This window comes from Carcharodon carcharias, chromosome 26 (genome assembly GCF_017639515.1).
Source record: "Carcharodon carcharias isolate sCarCar2 chromosome 26, sCarCar2.pri, whole genome shotgun sequence".
Classification (NCBI taxonomy): Eukaryota; Metazoa; Chordata; class Chondrichthyes; order Lamniformes; family Lamnidae; genus Carcharodon; species Carcharodon carcharias.
Genome location: NC_054492.1, coordinates 33,683,851 through 33,704,015, shown reverse-complemented (window position 1 = coordinate 33,704,015; position 20,165 = coordinate 33,683,851). Strand labels below are relative to the sequence as shown.

Below are 20,165 nucleotides of genomic sequence, written 5' to 3'. Positions count from 1 at the left end.
TAGATTGGTTTTTCATGCACTATTGATGCATAGGTTGAAGTTTAACAAAAAGGGTCCTCAGTTTTCCCTTGGTGACCATGCACCTTATAAAGACAATTCATATTTCAGTTTGCACCAGCATATATGTAGCACAGGTCTCAGATGAGATCAAATTTGGCAGTAACCACATCCCCGATTCCTTCCAGAAACACAAAGCACTTGCATTCATAATATCATGACCTTTTTGCAATTGTAACCTACTTGCAATCAACATTGGTCATTTACCACAAATGAAAAAATTTCAAACTATAACAGCCCACTGTTTAAAGTGAGATTGTTATGCAGCATGATCAACTTTTGGAGTTAAACTATGTTGTTAAAAAAAATAAAATGAGAAGCTGAGGTGAGAAGCCAAAGGATCAGAATGCAGGACATAAACAAGATTGCAGAGGTAGAAAGGGAAAAGAGGTAAGTAGTAGGTATCATGAAAGCTCACAGCACAGTAGGAAGTCATGTAATCTTGCCAGCTTTCTAGACAATCCTAAACAAATGTTTCATTTGCTTTCTCCCTATTTCCCATTAACTTCCAATAATGCGAATATTTATTAATACTTGAAAAGATGCAAAAGTTCTATCTATTTAACTATAAAATCCTTTTTGAAAACACCTTTATTAAATCACCTCTTAGATTTTATTGCAATAGAATTAGTCCCAGTATCTCAAGTCTCTCCTCAACCCAAATGTCACCCTGACAAATTTATGTTGAACACTCACTATAATTTTAGTGCATTTTCTATAATACATTCCTCAAAACTGCACAATATCATCAGGCCTAATGACTGCCATGTGCAAATTTAGCATCATCTTGCTCTTCTTGAATTGTATACCTGATTTATAAAATCTAAAATGCTACCTATGGTTCAATGCACCTCCAATTGCACTCGAGGAATTTTGTCTTTCAACCTCTAGATTTCTTGCTGTTTACACCCTTTCATTTCCAGTCCTTATTTTCCTCTCAAAATGTGTAACCATATGCTCTTTCCAAAACTGTATTATAGTTATGTTTCCTGAAGTCCAGTCTTCGTCTTCAGTTTTCAAACTCCCTACTTTCGCGCTAGCAACCAATCTTTGGACTTCAAAAGCCTGGAGATTATAAAATAGGATAGGATTATAGGAAGATGAAGGCATTCTTCTGGGAAAGCCTAAAATTGGAGCAGCAGATTAGTTTGCTGCAATAAGTCTTAATTTTAACAATGAGAATGCAAAGGAGGATTAAGAACATGCAGAACAAAATAAGTTCATAGGTGCAACACCCATCAATAAAATATAAACAAGGAAGATTGAGATAGGTTGTGGAAACACCTTTACTATTGTGGCAGGGAGGAAAAAAGCCCCATGTGCTGCAGGATTCATGTCTTGATAGATTGGGGCTTCTAAAGAGAGTTTTCTAATGGAAAGGGGCATTGTCAACAGTGGCATCAACTCTCCACCCTGCCCCTAATCACCAGTATTCAAATATGAAGCTGGCGATCTCTGGATAACCAATGGTATCAGACACCTATATTTTTCTGGGAGTTGTCACCAGATCTTCAATTGCCTCTGATCTCCAGTATCTTAACCACTATCAGTAACAACAAACGAGAAAAAGACATACAGTGATGATCACTGATCTCTATTTGAGCATCACTAGCCTGGTGATTTAATACAAAGCTTCTTAAAGAGGAATTTTTTTTTCAGTTTCATACGGAACTCTGAAACAAAGTTACAGCAGGGAAGACCAACACTTCTGTGAAATCCACGCTGATTTAAATAGAAACTCAACTACCAGAACACATGCAACACAGTTAGGAGCAGCATCAGGTATAAATACTATGGGTCATCTCCAACCTGGCAATCTTGAAAAGATGAATACAACCTTTAGGAAAATGAAATATTGCCAGCGCTTTTGTCAACTTCTCTCCATCAGAAAGCATTAATGACTCCTTAGATAAAAACTAAAAACTGTGGATGCTGGAAATCCAAAACAAAAACAGAAACAGAAATACCTGGAAAAACTCAGCAGGTCTGGCAGCATCGGGGGAGAAGAGTAGTTGACGTTTTGAGTCCTCATGACCCTTCAACACAACTAAGTAAAATTAGGAAAGGGGTGAATTATAAGCTGGTTTTGGGGGAGGGCGGTGGTTTGTTGGGACAAGCAGCCAGTGATAGGTGGAGATAACCAAAAGCTGTCACAGACAAAAGAACAAAGAGGTGTTGAAGGTGGTGATATTATCTAAAGGAATGCGCTAATTAAGAGTATAGGACAGGACAGATAAGGTACAGATAGCTCTAGTGGGGGTGAGGGAATACTAAAAGGTAGAAATAAACAATGGTGGAAATACATTTAAAAATAATGGAAATAGGTGGGAAAAGAAAAAATCTATATAAATTATTGGAAAAACAAAAAGGAGGAGGAAGAAACGGGAAGGGGGTGGGGATGGAGGAGAGATTCAAGATCTAAAATTGTTGAATTCAATATTCAGTCCGGAAGGCTGTAAAGTGCCTAGTCGGAAGATGAGGTGCTGTTCCTCCAGTTTGTGTTGAGCTTCACTGGAACAATGCAGCAAGCCAAGGACAGACATGTGGGCAAGAGTGCAAGAGGGCAGGGTGAAGTGTTGAAATGGCAAGCGACAGGGAGGTCTGGGTAATGCTTGCGGACAGACTGAAGGTGTTCTGCAAAGCGATCACCCAGTCTGCTTTTGGTCTCTCCAATGGAAAGGAAACCACATTGGGAGCAACGAATGCAGTAGACTAAGTTGAGGGAAGTGCAAGTGAAATGCTGCTTCACTTGAAAGGAGTGTTTGGGCCCTTGGACTGTGAGAGAGGAAGTGAAGGGGCAGGTGTTGCATCTTCTGTGTTTGCATGGGGAGGTGCCATGGGAGGAGGAGTAGGGGGTGATGGAGGAGTGGACCAGGGTGTCCTGGAGGAAATGATCCCTACGGAAAGCCGCGGTGGGGGGGGGGGGGGGGGGGAAGGGAAGATGTGTTTGGTGGTGGCATCATGCTGCAGTTTGCGGAAATAGCGGAGGATGATAGTTTGAATGTGGAGGCTGATGGGGTGATAAGTGAGGATAAGGGGGACCCTATCATGTTTCTGGGAAGGAGGAGAAGGCGTGAGGGCAGATGCGCGGGAGATGGGCTGGACACAGTTGAGGGCCCTGTCAACGACTGTGGGTGGAAAACCTCGGTTAAGGAAGAAGGAGGACATGTAAGAGGAACTGTTTTTGAAGGTAGCATCATCAGAACAGATGCGATGGAGGTGAAGGAACTGAGAGAATGGGATGGAGTCCTTACAGGAAACGGGGTGTGAGGAGCTGTAGTCGAGGTAGCTGTGGGAGTTGGTAGGCTTGTAATGGATATTGGTGGACAGTCTATCACCAGAAATTGAGACAGAGAGGTCAAGGAAGAGAAGGGAAGTGTCAGAGATGGACCATGTGAAAATGATGGAGGGGTGGAGATTGGAAGCAAAATTAATAAACTTTTCCAGGTCCCGACGAGAGCATGAAGCAGTACCGAAGTAATCATCGATGTACCAGTGAAAGTGTTCTGGGAGGGGGCGGAGTAGGACTGGAACAAGGAACGTTCCACATACCCCATAAAGAGACAGGCATAGCTGGGGCCCATGCGGGTACCCATAGACACACCTTTTATTTGGAGGAAGTGAGAGGAGTTAAAGGAGAAATTGTTCAGTGTGAGAACAAGTTCAGCCAGACTGAGGAGAGTAGTGGTGGATGGGGATTAATGACTCCTTGTTGAGTAGCAAGATTCCATACATAATAGAAAGACACTGAACCATAGAAATGGGCTGTAAGTTTGCTGCTTCGTCTTATCATATTCCATTACACTTTTTTTTAAGGCTTGGCCTAAATAGCCAAGTGGTTATGGTACTGGGTTTGTAACCCCAAGATCAAGAGTTCAAATCTCACAATGGCAAACTATGAAACAATGTAACTTCATCTAAAACAGATGGAAACGGGTTTGTACTTGAAAGAGTTACACTATTTTTAATTGCATTCAACTGTTGCTATTTTTCACACATCAGCTGCTAGAAGTGTTGTCTGCAAGTTAAACAAAGCCAGCTGAATTCTTCCCAAGTAAAGAGGCTAACCAGTGAAAAAAACAACTGAGAAAGGAAGCAAACACAAACCAAGGTTGATACTTACTGTTCGCTAGCTCCTTCTATAAGAAAGCACAATAATAAACTCTCTGAAGGTGTTGCTTATCTTAAGTATCCAAAGGTGATCTCTGAACACTAACAATCAAGTTCATGTAAATGATACACACATTTTTTCCCCTGTTTTTTGTCCACATCTCTCTTCAGTGTGCTCTTGCTAAGATACACCTCTTGGTACCTCCTTCAAGCACCACTCCATGTACAGTATGAGCCTAAACAAGTGAGGACAGGCAGATTATTCCACCATGGGAGAGATCAGTGCAATTCTCCATAGCAATGCCAGAACAGTTGTAATCCACCGCTCAAGAAACTTTCAGGGCATGCACTTTCCACCAGGATAACAGGTTTGACTCCTGGCTAATTTTCTTCCCTTGCCTAATGCATTGATAGAGACCAATTTGCCCATTGAGATCATCTCACCCAGCACAGAATAGGGATGGAACATTAGAACTTCTGATCTGCATATCCTGGCACTGTAATGGAAGCTACCAGTTGAACCATTGGCAAGGATATGGAAGATTCTGGTCAGAGTTTTAGAATCACTGAATCTGAGCAAATCATTCCTTGTCCAAAAATTGCCTCTGCTTCACTTCACAATCCTTTCCTCAAAGCTTCTACCCAATAATGCTGCCACGCCAAGGGATTGAGCTGCATAGCCTGCTGTGCAGCACAAAACAGCAAAATCAGGATTTCTGCCCAATGTGCAGCTGTGATTGATTTGTCCGTGTAGCAGGTAGGAACTGGGAATGGTAGTGGTGGGGGTGAGGTGGGGGGAGTGGTGACAGGGGAAAGTGTTTGGAAAGAAAAAGAAGAAAAGAGTACCAACATGAACTACAGCAGGGGGCATTGGGGTGGGGTGAGGGGGGGAAAGAAGGGAAAGAATCGTTCCATCAACTGGGAAGAGAAGCGGAGGTTTCCTTTTTAAAATTCAATTTAAGAATTCAAACAAATCAGATTTAGTAGCAAAGAGCAAAGATCCACAACAGACTAATTTTTCCTTGAGAAATGGAAAATATACCTGCAAATTTTAATCATATTGGACTGGCACTGGAACAGCATTACCAGAAATTAAACAGAGCTTTGGCATATAAATTTGGCATATAAGTCTTATCTGTGCTTTCATTGTGGACTACAAACCCCATTTTTGCAGTGTAGGGGTTAAGCAAACATGGTATTAGCACTGTAATAAAATGTGGGCTTTCTGGCAAATGCAAAGAGCCATTGAAAAGGTTAAACTATTTCAATTTTTTTTATTGCACGTTTATTTTATGAACAATCCGAGTAACAGAAATAGGAATTAATATTAAATCTGTGGGAAAAATAACACCATGACAATAGCACCTTCTGTCCAGTACACAAAGTTCTCGCCACATGAAATTCTGCCACTCAGCTACAAACCTATTGGGAAGACACAATGATGCTATTTTAAACCTCCTTCCCTCAAGGTTACTCCAATATCATCATAGAAGGAAAGCAGCCATTAGAGTCTCCCAAAGGTTTAATGGGGCATACTTTGAAATGCCCTCAGAGTTGATCTAGGTATGAAAACATGTATGCTGTCTATTTTGCTAGTAGCACTAGCTGGTTGCATGTCACCAAACAGGTGACTGGATCAGCTCTTGGTCTGAAGTTGTGGCACCTGGCATTCTTCCAAGGCTCTGCCTGTGACAACATTACCATGGCCTCAAGGGTGATTACTCTCCCAAGAGGTAGCTTGGGCCACTTTAATATGTTAAAGCAATTATACAAATGCAATTAGTTGTTGCTGTTGAAGTGAAATAGGACTGAGATAACTAGCTTCTGTTGAAATGGAAAATTTACTTACAGTTATGGAACATTAGGATAGGTTTGTTTTACATAAACTGTGTAATTCTCCTGTAGCTATGTCCATTACTGTATCATATACTCATGACCACTGTATAATAAACCTTTTCCTCCTACTCAAAAATTCAGAATGAAAACTTCCTTACCGTACGTAAACATACGAGGAGAAGTAAGCTCAATGTTTGGCAATGCACCAAGATGGTTGAGAACAGCACATCGGTAGCCATGCTTCTGGGCATAGTCAACAAATGTTCGTATATACTGTTTTTCACTGTGATTAGCTATCCCAGGGCAAATCACCATAGTAATATCATCTAGCAAACATAGGAATATAGCAGCATTAACATAAATACAGTGAACTTCATTTAAGCATCAATTCACAATCATTTTATCTAATGTCTCAATTCTTAAGAGAAGATTCTTGTTTAAATCAGGAAAGCCATTTGGCATAATCAACCTCATTCAGCTACACCACCTTAATTCCAAAGTTCTTTCTCCAGAACTCATTTGGACTGTACTTCAATGCCCTTCACTGGTAAATAATTCCACAATTCTAGTACCCTTTGAATGAAAATATTTTGCTCAACTTCCCTTCATACTCTTAAATTCTCAATGGCAATTTATGAGTAATAAATGCTGACCTTGCCAGCGGCGCTCACGTTCTTTGAATTAATAAAGAAAACTTCTTAACTTTTAATGTGTGTTCTTGATATTAGACCCTGCATCAATGAACAATTGATCTCCTTCAACCTCATCAATTCCCTTTGCAATCTTGCAAATGTAATGTCAACCTCCACTTTTCTAAAACATAAAAGCCCAATTTCACTAAATCTTCCTTATAAAATTTAACTTCCTGCTTTTATGAAACTTCTGTATCCTTTTGATTGGGTGACCAGAATTATAGACAGTTCTCAAGATGGAGCCTGACCAATGCCTTATACAGCACTGTAAATCAGCCTAGCATGCACATTCTATTTTCATGTAGATTGCAGCACAGTGAGCTGAATACTGTCCTCACTCAATGTTCCCACATGAACCTTTGAAGAGAGTTGCTGGATAGCAAACAAGAGCAGAAACCAATGCCAATTTCCCCTCACTTTCTCCAAACCCAGCTCTGCAGAGAGCTTCATAATGCCTTTGCCATTTCTGCTGTAGAGGTCAATTAAATAAATAGACCAGAAATTGAACCTTCCTGCCTTCACACCCATGTACAAAAGATGACAATATCAAGAAAACTTCATTGCAACGAATCTTCAAATTTACATTCACCATAATGTTGTTTCACTTACCTCCAGTGTTATGTTCTGCCAAACGCTCAAAAAGATCCCAAGTAGCAGTTGCCCCATCAGGCATAGAGATATATTTGCGGAGACCATAGGGATGAGGAGAGCTTACACGCCCCATTTTACCATATAATGCAGTCTGTACATGTCCACTCTTTCCCCAGATCAGGGGTGGGATGTATCTATTAATTAAAACAGATTTCAAAAGTACTAGTTACATATTATGTCCTAGTAAGTCACTTTAAGAATGCTTTATTCCTCACGCCACTTGTAAGACCTTTATCCCTTTCCTTCCTGTCTCCCCTCCAAACCAAAGACTGGGACCTCTGTAGCTGAGAGTGTGCTGTAGGCAGCTCTAATGATTCTAATAATCCTATCAGATTTTTAACATTCTCTCCCTCTCCATTCACAGCAGCTGTGACAAGGAACTTGGCAGGGGCCCTACAAAAATAACACTAAAACATTGCACACATACTTTAATATTTGCTTTTCTTCAGTTTCCACTGCCTAAGTTTTGAATTGACCTTTTACCCTGGTTCTTCTTCCTGTTACGCTAGGGGCAGAATCTTGCCCTTGATGGGCAGGCGGGCCTGACCGACTCGGCGGCAGGTGGGCAGCCGATTGCCACCGCCGAAACGGGCTGCACCACCATTTTGTGCGGACGGTCCAATTAAGGCCTGCCCAGCGGGTTAGTGATTCCCATGTAGAACATGAAAATCGTCGCGGAGGTGGGCGTACTCAGACCACTGGTTCCAATGGGGAACCGGCAGTCTATATAAAGAGTGGGCAGGCAGCCTCGAAGAGAGAGAGAGAGGCTGCTCTCAGAGGACAGCAGCAGGAGCGGTGGGGGGGTGGAGAGCAGGCTGCAGGAGGGGCCAGCAAGAAGCCAGTGTGCCCCTCGTTTCTCTGATGCATGCCTTGCTTCCTCCTCCAAGAGGTGTCCAGCCGTCAGGGTATTTTGTATCTGGAGGATGAGAGGAGGAGGGCCCCCCATGTCACCAGACAGTCGTGAGGGGAGGTGGGTGACACAGTAAACGCCCACGATGATGTGCGGCGCACAGGAACACAGTGCCGCAAACGATCCAATGATTTGCTGCGCTCTGAAAGGGTAAGTACCATGTCGCCTTGGCCATTTGACCCATTTGAGTCCCCCCCCCCCACGTCTTGGTGTCATTACTGCAATGGGCATTTGGCACATGCTGGGTGGGCAAACAGATAGTGACCATGCTTAATCAGCCTTAGTGGTTGAGGAGAAGATGAGTTCTCCCCGCAGCATATGTCAGTGCTTGTCGCATTTGAGTAGTCTGGGGGGCAACCTGGGAGACAGCTAGGCACATACTCAGAACTCCAACACATGTCATATTAATGGTGATGAGATGGTGGAAGGGGAGCCTCAAGGTGTCGTGGCCAAGAGCCATCTGCTGGCCTCGGCGCCGCACCTAGTTGCGCCTCCTTGCCATGGGCGCTAAGACCCGTGTGTTATTCAAAGTGATGGACGCCAAATGTGTCCAAGGTGGCTATTGGGGGAGGGTATTGGGACCAGCAGTACTATCTTCAGGGGACTGATCACCAATAGTGTGGACTAGGAGCTGCGGGAGGCCTCAGATGGGCCTCTGTAGTTGGGGTGCGGCATGTGCGTGCAGAGTACATGAGCGATCAGCCCCAATAAATCCTCTTCTCTGTTCTGCAGGCAAAAACTGAGCACAATCAAAAGGAGCGCCAGAGGACTGGTGGTGGGCACGCCCTGCTCCAGCACCTCATCACCTTCGAGGAGCAGGCCATGGAAGTGGGGAGGAGGCAGGCGGCCAGGGCGGCAGTAAGGCTGGGGTCCAGTGGCCAGTATTTGAGGTCCATAGTCCCATCCACTCTGTCTGCCCACCATCTAAACCACTGATGGTTGCTGCGATCGTTAATGCTGCCACACTGCTCTGACTGAGACACTCTGACATGTGGGTCATACACAAAGGTCCCCCGTCCCCTTGAGGATGCTCATCTCCAGCACCTTCCAAAGTCGCCTTATCCCATTTGTGACCACTATCCCCATGCCTAACGTGCCATGGCATCGCTGCTGCACAGCCAAAGGCATTTTGCATCTTAGGGGGGTTGGTACCTCCACCACCCTTTCAGCCAGTGCGTCCCACATCACTCTGTCCAAAAGGTCCTCAGCACCTCACCTGTGAACCTCATGGCGCTCAATTTAAGTAAACGCCACCACATTATTCATCCCTGCCAAGGGGAAATGTTGCCTTCTGCCCACCCATTCTATGCCCCTTATAATGGTATGAAGGTCAATAATGTGACCTGTCAAACTCCTGTGCTCCACGGCAAATGTCGCAAGTGTTTGCAATGTTTCCTCAGCACCGCCACTGTCCAGGCCAGCATGCATCCAGGTCAGGTACCTCTGCACTCTTCCCACTCCAATGGCACATAACATGCCATGTGGCATTCCTGAGGCCATCTGACCAGCCTGTCTGCATGCACGTCTAATGTTTGGGCTTCCTCTTGACTCTTTTCCACCCCACCAATCTCCTCAGGGTCTTGAAGGGTGAGTGACTTAGGGTGGGGGGGGGGATTAGGGTTGAAAGGTGTTACTGACTGAACGCTAACTGATGCACTGTCCTTTTTGCTAATTTCAGCATCACTACCGCATGGCCGCACCCAACAACACCGGAGGCCCCCCTCCACACCTGAGGGCCAAGACGTGCAACTTGTGGCACATAATTTCAGCCAGCCAGGCACCAGCACAGACACAAACACTTCAGTGGGGAATTTAATGTCGGCTAGTGTCCCAGGTCACAGTGGAGAGGGCACATCACAATCGCTGGAGGAGATGGCAGGGACAGAGAGTGCCAATGGCACCAGCAGCCGGAGGGCTGCAGGGGACCAGGCACATGCTGAGTCCGGCACTGATGATGTGCCTCTGGAGATGTCACCAATGCAGCAGCTGCAGGACAAGCGGCAGGAATCGCGTTTGCATCTGGCAGGGTTGCATGAGGGTATACTTCAGTTGGTCTCTGCGATGGAGGAGTCCAGGCAAAGTGCAAGTGAAGGCATGAACCTTAGGGCAGAGCTTCACGCTTCCTCCATTGAGAGACTGGCGACTCTCATGGAGGGAGGCTTCGATCAGATGGAGGCTCTTCTGATTGGGTTACGCTCTGACCTGCAAGCCCTCACAGTGGTAACGGCCATGGATGGTCATTCCCAATGTGGGAGAGGTCCTGGGCACCAAGTGTCAATGCTTGGTGCCCATGCATCTGTGGTGAGCAGGAAGGTCCAATGTGACCTCACGTTGGCGCAGCAGCTACCTGTCGTCGCTGCAAGCTCCTCTCAGGGCACTCCGGATGAGGGCAGCAGCTCCTCCACCCCTCTGCCAGTCAATGTTGCATCCATTGAAGCTGCAACAACTGGGGAAGTGCCAGTTCTGGAACTGGCCACTCCCTCCCAGGCAGGGCCATCACAGGCTCCATGGGCCAGAGGACACCCATCAAGGTCATCAAGGCCAACAGGACAGCAGAGTCAGCAGGCTGTCTCACAAGCCACTCTGAGCAATGGGGCGGCATCTAGACGTAGCACCCGCAAACAAAAGCATAAGGCCCGTTAGGCACTCCACGGGTATGTCACTGGTGATTTTGTGTTGGCCTTAGATTAGGGAACAAATACTTACGCTCGTCATAGAGACGTTTCTGTTTTATGCTGGACAGAATAAAGTCCACTTTTCTGACCATGGCTGAGGGTGCTTTCTTTGTGCTGCATTTGTATTTTTGACAGACATCTCATGAGTGTTTGAGTGGACATTGATGTTTCTGTACTAAGCCCTTAGTTGCAGCTGATGAGCTGGAAGATTTAACACTTAAGTAACACGTGTGGAAGCACCAGGCAATGCTGGTCCTGCTGATCGATGTATGTGAAGCTAGCTGAAGGTTCATTGGGTTAAATTGTCCCGGGTGTCCCTGCCTCCTTGGTGCAGTAGTGGGCCGGCGTGCTGCCCCTCATCATCGCCCTGTGCTTCCTCATCCTCTGAGCCACTGCTGGATTCATCATGTGCAGCCTCATCCACTGCATCAAGGTCTTCATCGTCAACTGCATCCCCCCTTTCCAGCGCAAGATTGTGCAGAGCACATCATGCTACCACTATCACAGAGACGCGATCTGGGGGGTACTGGAGTGCGCCACCTGAGCGGTCCAGGAAATGGAAGCACATCTTGAGAAGACCGATGGCTCTCTCCACCACAGCCTTGGTGGTGCCCTGGCTTCTATTGTACCACTGCTCAGCTTCTGTTCTTGGACAGCGGAGTCGTGACATGAGCCATCTTCGGAGGGGATAGCCCTCGTCACGCCCCAGCCAACCATCCAGCTGAGCCAGAGCACTGAAGAGCCCCGTCACCTGGGAGTGTCTGGGATGCAGGCATCGTGGGAGTTACCTGGGTACCTTGCACAAACTTGCAGCATCTGCATCCTGTGATCACACACTATCTGCATGTTCATGGAATGGAAGCCCTTCCTGTTGATGAAGGCACCAGGCTCACCTGCTGGCGCCTTGATGGCCACATGTGTACAGTCTATAGCACCCTGGACTCAGGGGAAGCCAGCAATGGCCGCGAAGCCTCTGGCTCGCTGTGCCTGACTTGCCTGGTCGCAGCGGAAGTGGATGAAGGTCAATGCCCGTCAGAACAGAGCGTCTGTAACCTGCTTGACAAGTGTGGACTGCTGATTGGGAGACACCGTAAAGATCACCCACCAAGCCTTGGAAGGAGCCAGAGGCATAGAAGTGGAGGGCAACTGTGAGCTTCAGAGCCACTGGCACAGGGTGTCCACCCACACAGTTAGGGGAGATCTCAGGGCCAATCATCTGACAGATATAGTTGACTGTCTCCCTTGAGAGATGGAGCCTCCTTCAGCACTGCACCTCAGTCATATTGAGGTAGCTGCTTTGCCGCTTGTATACCCTGCGGCCCTTCCACCTTGGACAACCTCTAGGCTCTGTGCCTGGCCTCCCGAAGGTGGCTTCCCTGGAGACTGATTGACCACTCCTGGCCACCTCCTTATTCTATCTCTCCTTTCCTCCGCAGAGGAGCTGCCTCCAGTGGAGATGTCAGAACCCATACCCAGGCTAAATGGAGGCCTCCAGAAAGCTGCAGGCCCGATAAAAATAACTGTCTGCAGAGTGGTTTCAAAGTACACCAAAAGCTCTTGAAAATCAATGTGAACTGCTAACAATCACACAGGCAAGTTTAAAACACTTTCTGCATTAAGTACTTCATGAAAAACATGAGCAATCCCTCTGAGTCCACAGATCCCGCCAGTGCATGAGTTTTAATAAAAAATCTCCTACCCGCCTGCCCATTGAGCCAGTGCACTGAGCCAAAGTTCGCACGGGCCCCTCAAAATCATTGACAATTGGCAAGTTAAGGGCCTTAACAAGGCCTTTAAATAACAGCAGACGTGGGTGACGATGCAATGCGCACCTGCCGACCTAAATACCGCAATGCGTCCGGACGCTCGTGCGACATTTTAAGCGCTGACGTGCGGGCCCTGCCACCCACACGTCAGCCAGAAAGTTCTGCCCAAGGTGTCGGCAAGACCACACCCAGAATACTGCATACAGTTTTGGTATCCTTACATAAGGAGGGAAATACTTGCTGTGGAGGCAGTTTAGAGAAGGTTCACTAGGTTGATTCCTCAGGTGAAGGGATTGTCTAATGAAGGAAAGGTTAAGCCAGGTTGGGCTTATACTCATTGGAGTTTAGAAGAATGAGTGGTGACCTTATTGAAACATATGATTATAATGGGGCTTGACAGGGTAAATGCTGAGAGGATCCTTCCCCTCTTGAGGAAAATCTAGAACTAGGGGCTGTAGTTTCCAGCACAAGGGATCAACAAGTTAAGACTGAGATGAGGGGAAATTTCTTCTCTTATACCAGCGTGAATCTTTGGAATTCGCGACCACAACTTTCCTTGAATATACTCAAGATAGGCAGATTCTTGATGGCAATTTGAGATGAAGAATAAATGGGGAGTCAAGGGTTATGGGTAACAAGCAAGAAAGTGGAGCTGAGGCCAAGATCAGCCATGCTCCAATTTCTTATATTCTTATGCTCTTAAACTGATTGCCCATTTCACTGGGAAAAAGCTTTACATTCACCCGAATGCTGTGGTAACACTACTACAGCTGATCCACAAAATAAAACTTCTTTTAACATTATCCTGATTTACCAATGAGGCTTCAAGTCTCAAAACCAAAAGCAAGATTCCAAAGCAGTACAAATTTACTGAATTGAGGGTCAAAAAAATTACTTGTTTCTTCAGAGAATGCCTTTTTTGATTTGTATCAAAGTCTGAACAGCTACAATTAAGCTGATAAGTAATTCTTGTAGTCGAGAACATCTCCATTTCCCAGGCATCATTTTGTGTGCAACATACGCAAAATTAAAATCAGTTTTCTTTGGGGAAACCTGTGACCAAATTGGTGTTTTCTACACAGAAGCCTTTTTTTCTTTGAAAGTAGAAAGTTTGCTTTATTTATGATAATTCCCTTTTGTGTATACTATATTAGAAATACACCTCCCGTGAACAGAAGTCGCATAGCACTCAGGATGGGGCTTGCTCTTCAAACTAATGACTGAACAAATGAAAACTTTTTTAAAACTCTTCAGGTAAAGTTACTGACGGCATCCCCTTTGTATCAGTTTTTACATAATTTTCTACACTCTATCCATCTGGTTACTTGACAATTTCAATCACACCTCCAGTATAAAAAAAGTACAACACCTATACAACCAGGTCACATTTTGCTTTTATGTGAAACATTAGACTCAAGTTTTAGTATCAAGCGCCATTTGTTGAGTCAGCTAGAATTCAGGTCACATGAACACTAGTTCAGACTGTTTTAGACCTAATAATTGCTTTGATCTTCTGGAGTTTTTAAATTTGTGCTATACTTCAAGGACATTATCTTCTATCTCTCTAAATAATAAATGCTGCATCACATACTGTTGACAGAAGCAATGCAATTAAAGTTAATTTAATACACAACTGCAATGCTGTCAACAGTTAGGTATATCTTCTAAATTCCTTCCATTCAGTGTAAAATGAAGTAGGGTTGGCACATTGCACTTACACTGCTGGCTCTTATAATACTTTACTCACGGACAACATAGGTGTACTCAAAGTAGATTCAATTGTAATGTTAGGAGAGAGTTGATTATTTGATGTTTGCCTAATGTTAAAAAAAAACCAAAGTTAAAAGTTTGAACCACAATTGCCTTGGACCAATGTAAAACATAAAGCCAGTTCCTGGAAGTAGTTGTGCACTCCTTGCCATAGTGCAGTCTATGGTTATGACTAATTACGTCTTGCAATCGGGGTCATCGAACAAAAACAGAAAATGCTAGAAATATTTAGTCAGCACCTAAAAAGATGGTGACTTTTTTGGGTGGAGACTGAGTTTTGAAACCTGCTGCATATTTGCAACATTTTTGATTTTTATATTTCACGTTTTTGTCATTCACCATTTATCTTTCCAGTTATAAGAAATGCTTTGTCTGAACATTGAATTCAAAGCAATTTACACTGACAGAAAAGCAGTACAATATAACTGACCATTAAAACCATGGCAGGTCACAATATAACACTGCACAAATTAGAAGTTGGTTTATAAACTACTACAGTAATTACACAGCCTGAGTTGTCAAGGTTTAAGTCACTAAGAGCAGTATTGAATGTCATTTTGTCTAAAACGTTACAGGATTTAAAGAAAAAAAAATCGGAAAAAGCTCTTCAATTACACGATTTTAGGTTAAACGGGAAATATATGGTATATCGCAAAATGCACAATTATCAGCAAACAAAGCTAATGGGAAAGGATATCAGAAGTTTGTCAGCCATGTGGGATTGTGTTGAACAGTATTCGAAGACCACAAAGCTCAATGACCTCTCTCCTCCTTTTATGAAACCCAGACATAAAATGGGGCAGAAGGTGAAGAAGGAAACAAGGTTGCAGATTTTACAAGGCATCAGGTTAGTGTGATTAAACATTTACCTTCAGAAACATAAAAAAATGAAATTTTGTAGGGTGTCACAAATGAAAATCCTGAATCTGTAAATATTGCATGGTCTTAGAATAGAAAGAAGACTCCTTTAAAAGAACATGTTTCTCAGGAGTGCAAAACTAGCTCCTGTACTATTTTAACTGTGGTGAACGCAGGCATCGACATGTAAAAATTGAAGAGGCATCACCATAAAATGAGCAAGTATTATGATTTAGTAATAAGCTCATATTTGAAGGGGAACCAATGTTAACATTTTAGGTGATCATGAGACAAATCTACTCTTGGGTTTTAGTAAAGTCGAATGGTAGCGATTAAAATTTTCATACTATGTTACAGTTACAGATATGGTCCTTGCAATCTTGGATCATTTCTGGGGTGTTCTACTCTGTACAACAGCAGAGTTGCAGGTCAGCCATTGCTAACTGGTAGTATTTTGAGGTAGTGAATGAATTACACTGACTTAAATGCAATTTTACAGTCTATGGTCCTATCACATAAAAGCTATTCAACAACACTTATATGTCAAGGCAATTTATACATTATTTGCCAAGTTCCAGGCTCTGGTCTATGATTGGCTTTCATTTGTAAATGATTGTCCACATGTCTAACATGTAAAATTGTCGAACTACCACTGAAAATATTTTTGATTTTGGCTGGAAAAGGACAGTCTGAAACTGACAATTATCTCTGCTTTCTTGCAAATCACACCAACAAAATCCACCAGTATAGCTGGCAAAGTTAACACAAAAAAGAAAATGTTCCTCTCTTTGGCAGATTAAATTGCCCCTTCTCATTTTACTTTTCATATGGTCCAAAATTGTGAAGCTGGATCTCCCAGTAGGAACTAACCCTGCTATTAGAGCATATGCTCAACTCTGCCATAGTTATGGGCCTGATTCAAGAGGAAGCTGTTAATTCCAACCTACTGTCCTTATGAAGCCTTAACAGTAGTTTCTCACATAGTCAACATCACAAAAAATCCTATAGGGTGGTTGAAAACCAATGTCTACATCCATAATTCTCCTTCTGAAAAGCTTCCAATATAGATTGGTCAACTATCAAATTTAAATCTTTTTCCCTCAATCATGAATTTACATTTGTACAAATATAGTTCTCAAAACACAACTTTAGATTATAGGCAGTTATGAATTCATTTACATTACATGAGGCTGCCATTTGGCCCTAGAGGATTACATCACTTGAAATCTGTTCCAAGAAAGACTGGTATTAACAAAGCAAACTATTGTGTTTCTCAGGAAAACTAAAGTGTTTCATGTACACCAAGTTACTCTGAAGTACCATTATAAGCATTTAGAAATGTGGCAGCCATTTTTACACCAAGCTCGACAAAAAGCAATTAGATGAATGATCTATTTGTCTGTTTTTGAAGATATTGATTGAGGAGAGAATGTTGCCCAGGGTTCAGAAAGCTTCCTCCTCTTCAAAAATTGACCTAACCCAAAAAGAATAGCCTAGTAGGGCCTCTGTTTAACATCTTACCTAAAGAACAGCACCTCTGACAGTCCACTATTTCAGTGGTGTGCAAGAAATGTTTGCTTGGATTGCATGTTTGAACTGACAGCTTCTGACTACAAAGTGAGTGTCTACAAGAAGACACGCAAATGTAATACACAAATAGACCAAGCTTTTTGAAAAAGGAATTTAAAAATTCTTCCTCCATGTCTCAATATGTTAGACAGATTTTTATCTACAAGAGAATGAAGGATTATGGGGGGCAGGCAGGAACAGAGTTAAGGCCACAATCAGAACAACCACAATTTTATTGGGTGGCGGAGCACGCTCAATGGGCTGAGTTGCCTACTCGAATTCCTATTTCTTATGATCATACGAGCAACAGTTACTAAACCCAAGAATTTTGTATAAAAATTATACACTGTTGTATTGGTTCAGGTTGTACCTGAGCCCAAAGGTCACATACACCTCACACAGCCTTCAGCTATTCTCTATACAAATAAATGTTGCACACAACACTACCCCACTGGAACCATTACATCATTCACATAAACAATGATTCCACAGGATATTCTGTTACTGGCTACTGAAAAATTTAATGCAGACAGTAAAGAGAAGCATCACAATGGATAATTCAAGTTGTTGGATGTCAAATCATTAACCAGCTATGCAAGTTAACACATTAATGAAATATTCAGATTAAAGCTTTGATGTTGGCTCAGTGTGTAAAGAGACAATGTAGCACACCCATTTAAATTGGAGATTCAAGGAAGAAGACTCCATTTCTTGCCTGTGCCGAATTAGCTGATCTCAGCCAGGACAGCAGATGTGGCATACTTGTTGGTCCCAATGACCTTGTGCTAGGGAAAGTAACAGAAGAAAGGAAAAATAGAACTCTTTCCATGTTTAAATATGAAGCAGTTGATAACACTAAATGGAAGATGCAATAAGTTACAATCTTGCATGTCATTCCATACCTTAATTTTGTGTATATTGTATTGCTATTGTACTGATGATATAAACATTTCAATACAGGCTCTGTTGAGCCACCATTTTAAAAGCAAATATTTATATAAACTCTGATGCAATACAAACACAGTAACTGTGTACATAATGTTCAATGAACCACAGACAGCATCAACACAAATAGTAGCAGGCAGCAAGAGAGAAATCGATAAGGGCTGGCCTCTCGAAAATTCAGACTTGCATTTTGACAGTGCTTTTCATGCGCTCTGACATCAAAACTGCTTTAAAGCCAAAGTAATCCTTTTGAAGCAAAGACAAATGAGACAGCCAAGGTTCCAACAACAGCAAATTAGATAAATGATCAGTTAAACCGTGTTGGCTGAGAGATACGTGTTGGTTCGGACACTGGGAGAACTCCCTTGCTCTTTTCAAATAGTGCTATAGGCTCTTGCATCCACTAATACACAAATGGGGTTGGATTTAACATCTCATCTGAAAGTTGACAATACACTACCCCTTTAGTATTACATACAAACGAAGAAAATAGGAGATGTAGGTCATTGAGCTCTTCGAACCTGCTCTGCCATTCAATATGATCATGGCTGATCCTCTATCTCAATGCCATACTCCCACGCTCTCCCCATATGCCTTGAAGCCTTTAGAGTCTAGAAATCTATTTCCTTCTTAAATACATTCAGTGACTTGGCCTCCATAGTCTTCTGTGGTAGAGAATTCCACAGGTTCACCAGCCTCCGAGTGCTGCGCTGAGGTATTAAACTAGATTATGTGTTCAAATCCATAATATAGCTTGAACCCTAAACGTTCTGAGTCAAAGGTGAGTCAACTACCTAATCATCCAATCTGAGACTCCATAGGGCGGTGTGCAATGTCATTAATTGTGTCCTCACCCAGAATCCATGATAACTGAGGATAAGAAAGAAGTTACTGTTTTTCTTTTAGAAATGGATAAACGCAAATGACTTGCCAATAATTTTTGGTAAAAAAAAATTCAAAACATCTGAATCACATGCAGAAATGGTTTTATACCATCCTCAAAAGGGTTAAATTGAATAGTTAACTACAAAGCCCAAGTTGCTTTTCATTCTTCTGCATTTCAAGTTTACAGAAGAAAATTTAAGATTTTCTCAGAAGTGTCTCACAGAAAGAGAACTGCTACTTCTGCTTTAAGCAACTAAGTAACTCAAAATTTCGTTTAGAAATCTGTGACATGAAACTTTCCATGCAAAGTAACAGGCAATGTAAAACACAGTCACAATTCTGTTAATGAAATACAGTTCAGCAAATATCTCAGAGCATGAGTGCAGGATTTAAATTCTTGAACCCAGACAGACAAGCGGAAATCAATCCAACATATTCCTGTCTACCCAAGCGTCTCCTGTCAGCTCTACATGGTTCATGTTTATTTAAGAGAGTAAAGGCTAAATATATGTCAATGCTAGCCTCAGTTTATTTTGAAAAAGATGAAGTTTTCAATTCAGCTTTTCAATTTCAGCAGAAAGTCCGCTTTGTTTTTAAAATAGCCAATTTTCATTCTCATCGTTAAATCCTTTCATGGCCTTGCTTCTCCCCATCTTTAACCTTTTTCAGCCCTGCAGTCCTTCAGGAGCTCTCTATCCTCTTGTGCATCCTCCACTCCCTTCACCTTAACACCAGCAGTCAAGGCTCCAACTGTCTCAGCTCTACACTCTGGAATTCCTCCCTAAAATGCTCCATCTTTAAGAACGTATTTAAAATCCATTTCTTTGCCCTAGCTTTTAGCCACGCTCTTAATATGGCTTTGACTTGGAGTCGTTTCTACAAAGTGCCTTGGGATGAGAGCTAGTGAAACAATGAAACTCAAAAGCATGAGCAATCATTTTCTGAGAGATAGAGCATGAATTTGCACTGACAATTTTCCACATCAGGTTATCAGCTAGCTATGAAAAGAATATGCCAAGTTAAGGCTAGGTGCTTTAGCTAAGGAAGGGAGGGGCTCAAGTGAACCTAGGATACCCCCATTCTCCTTAGAAAATCACATCGCATTTACTTTACTTATAACAACAAGAGCACCAATGCCAAAACCATCCTTGGGAGGGTACAATATTTTCCAATAACTTATTAGTTTAAAATCGATACACAGTTTGACAGTTCATACTGCTCATCTGTCAGAATAAATATTTGGAAAAATATAAGAAGCCAAAAAAAAAGCTATTTGCAAAATATGTCCTGAAAACATAGCTAAAGTATGGGTTCGTTTGGTAATATTCCTGTGTTGGAGTCAGGAGATTGAGAGTTCAAGTAGGTATTGAGCACATAAATCAGATTGTCATGCCAGTGATCCATCAAATGTACTGCACTGCTGAAGTGCTGTGCTTCAGAT

The 20,165-nt window shown here is 42.9% G+C and overlaps 1 protein-coding gene across 1 annotated transcript in view; it reads right to left on the bottom strand.

Moving 5' to 3' along the window:
• The window catches only part of LOC121270001 (monoacylglycerol lipase ABHD2-like), a 77,216-nt gene that overhangs the window by 41,188 nt on the left and 15,863 nt on the right, over positions 1-20,165 (bottom strand). Inside the window, exons 4-5 of the mRNA XM_041175242.1 lie at positions 7,305-7,480; positions 6,162-6,329 (exon numbers count right to left, since the gene is read on the bottom strand). Coding sequence (XP_041031176.1) covers positions 6,162-6,329; positions 7,305-7,480 — 344 coding nt within the window. The remainder of the gene's footprint in view (positions 1-6,161; positions 6,330-7,304; positions 7,481-20,165) is intronic.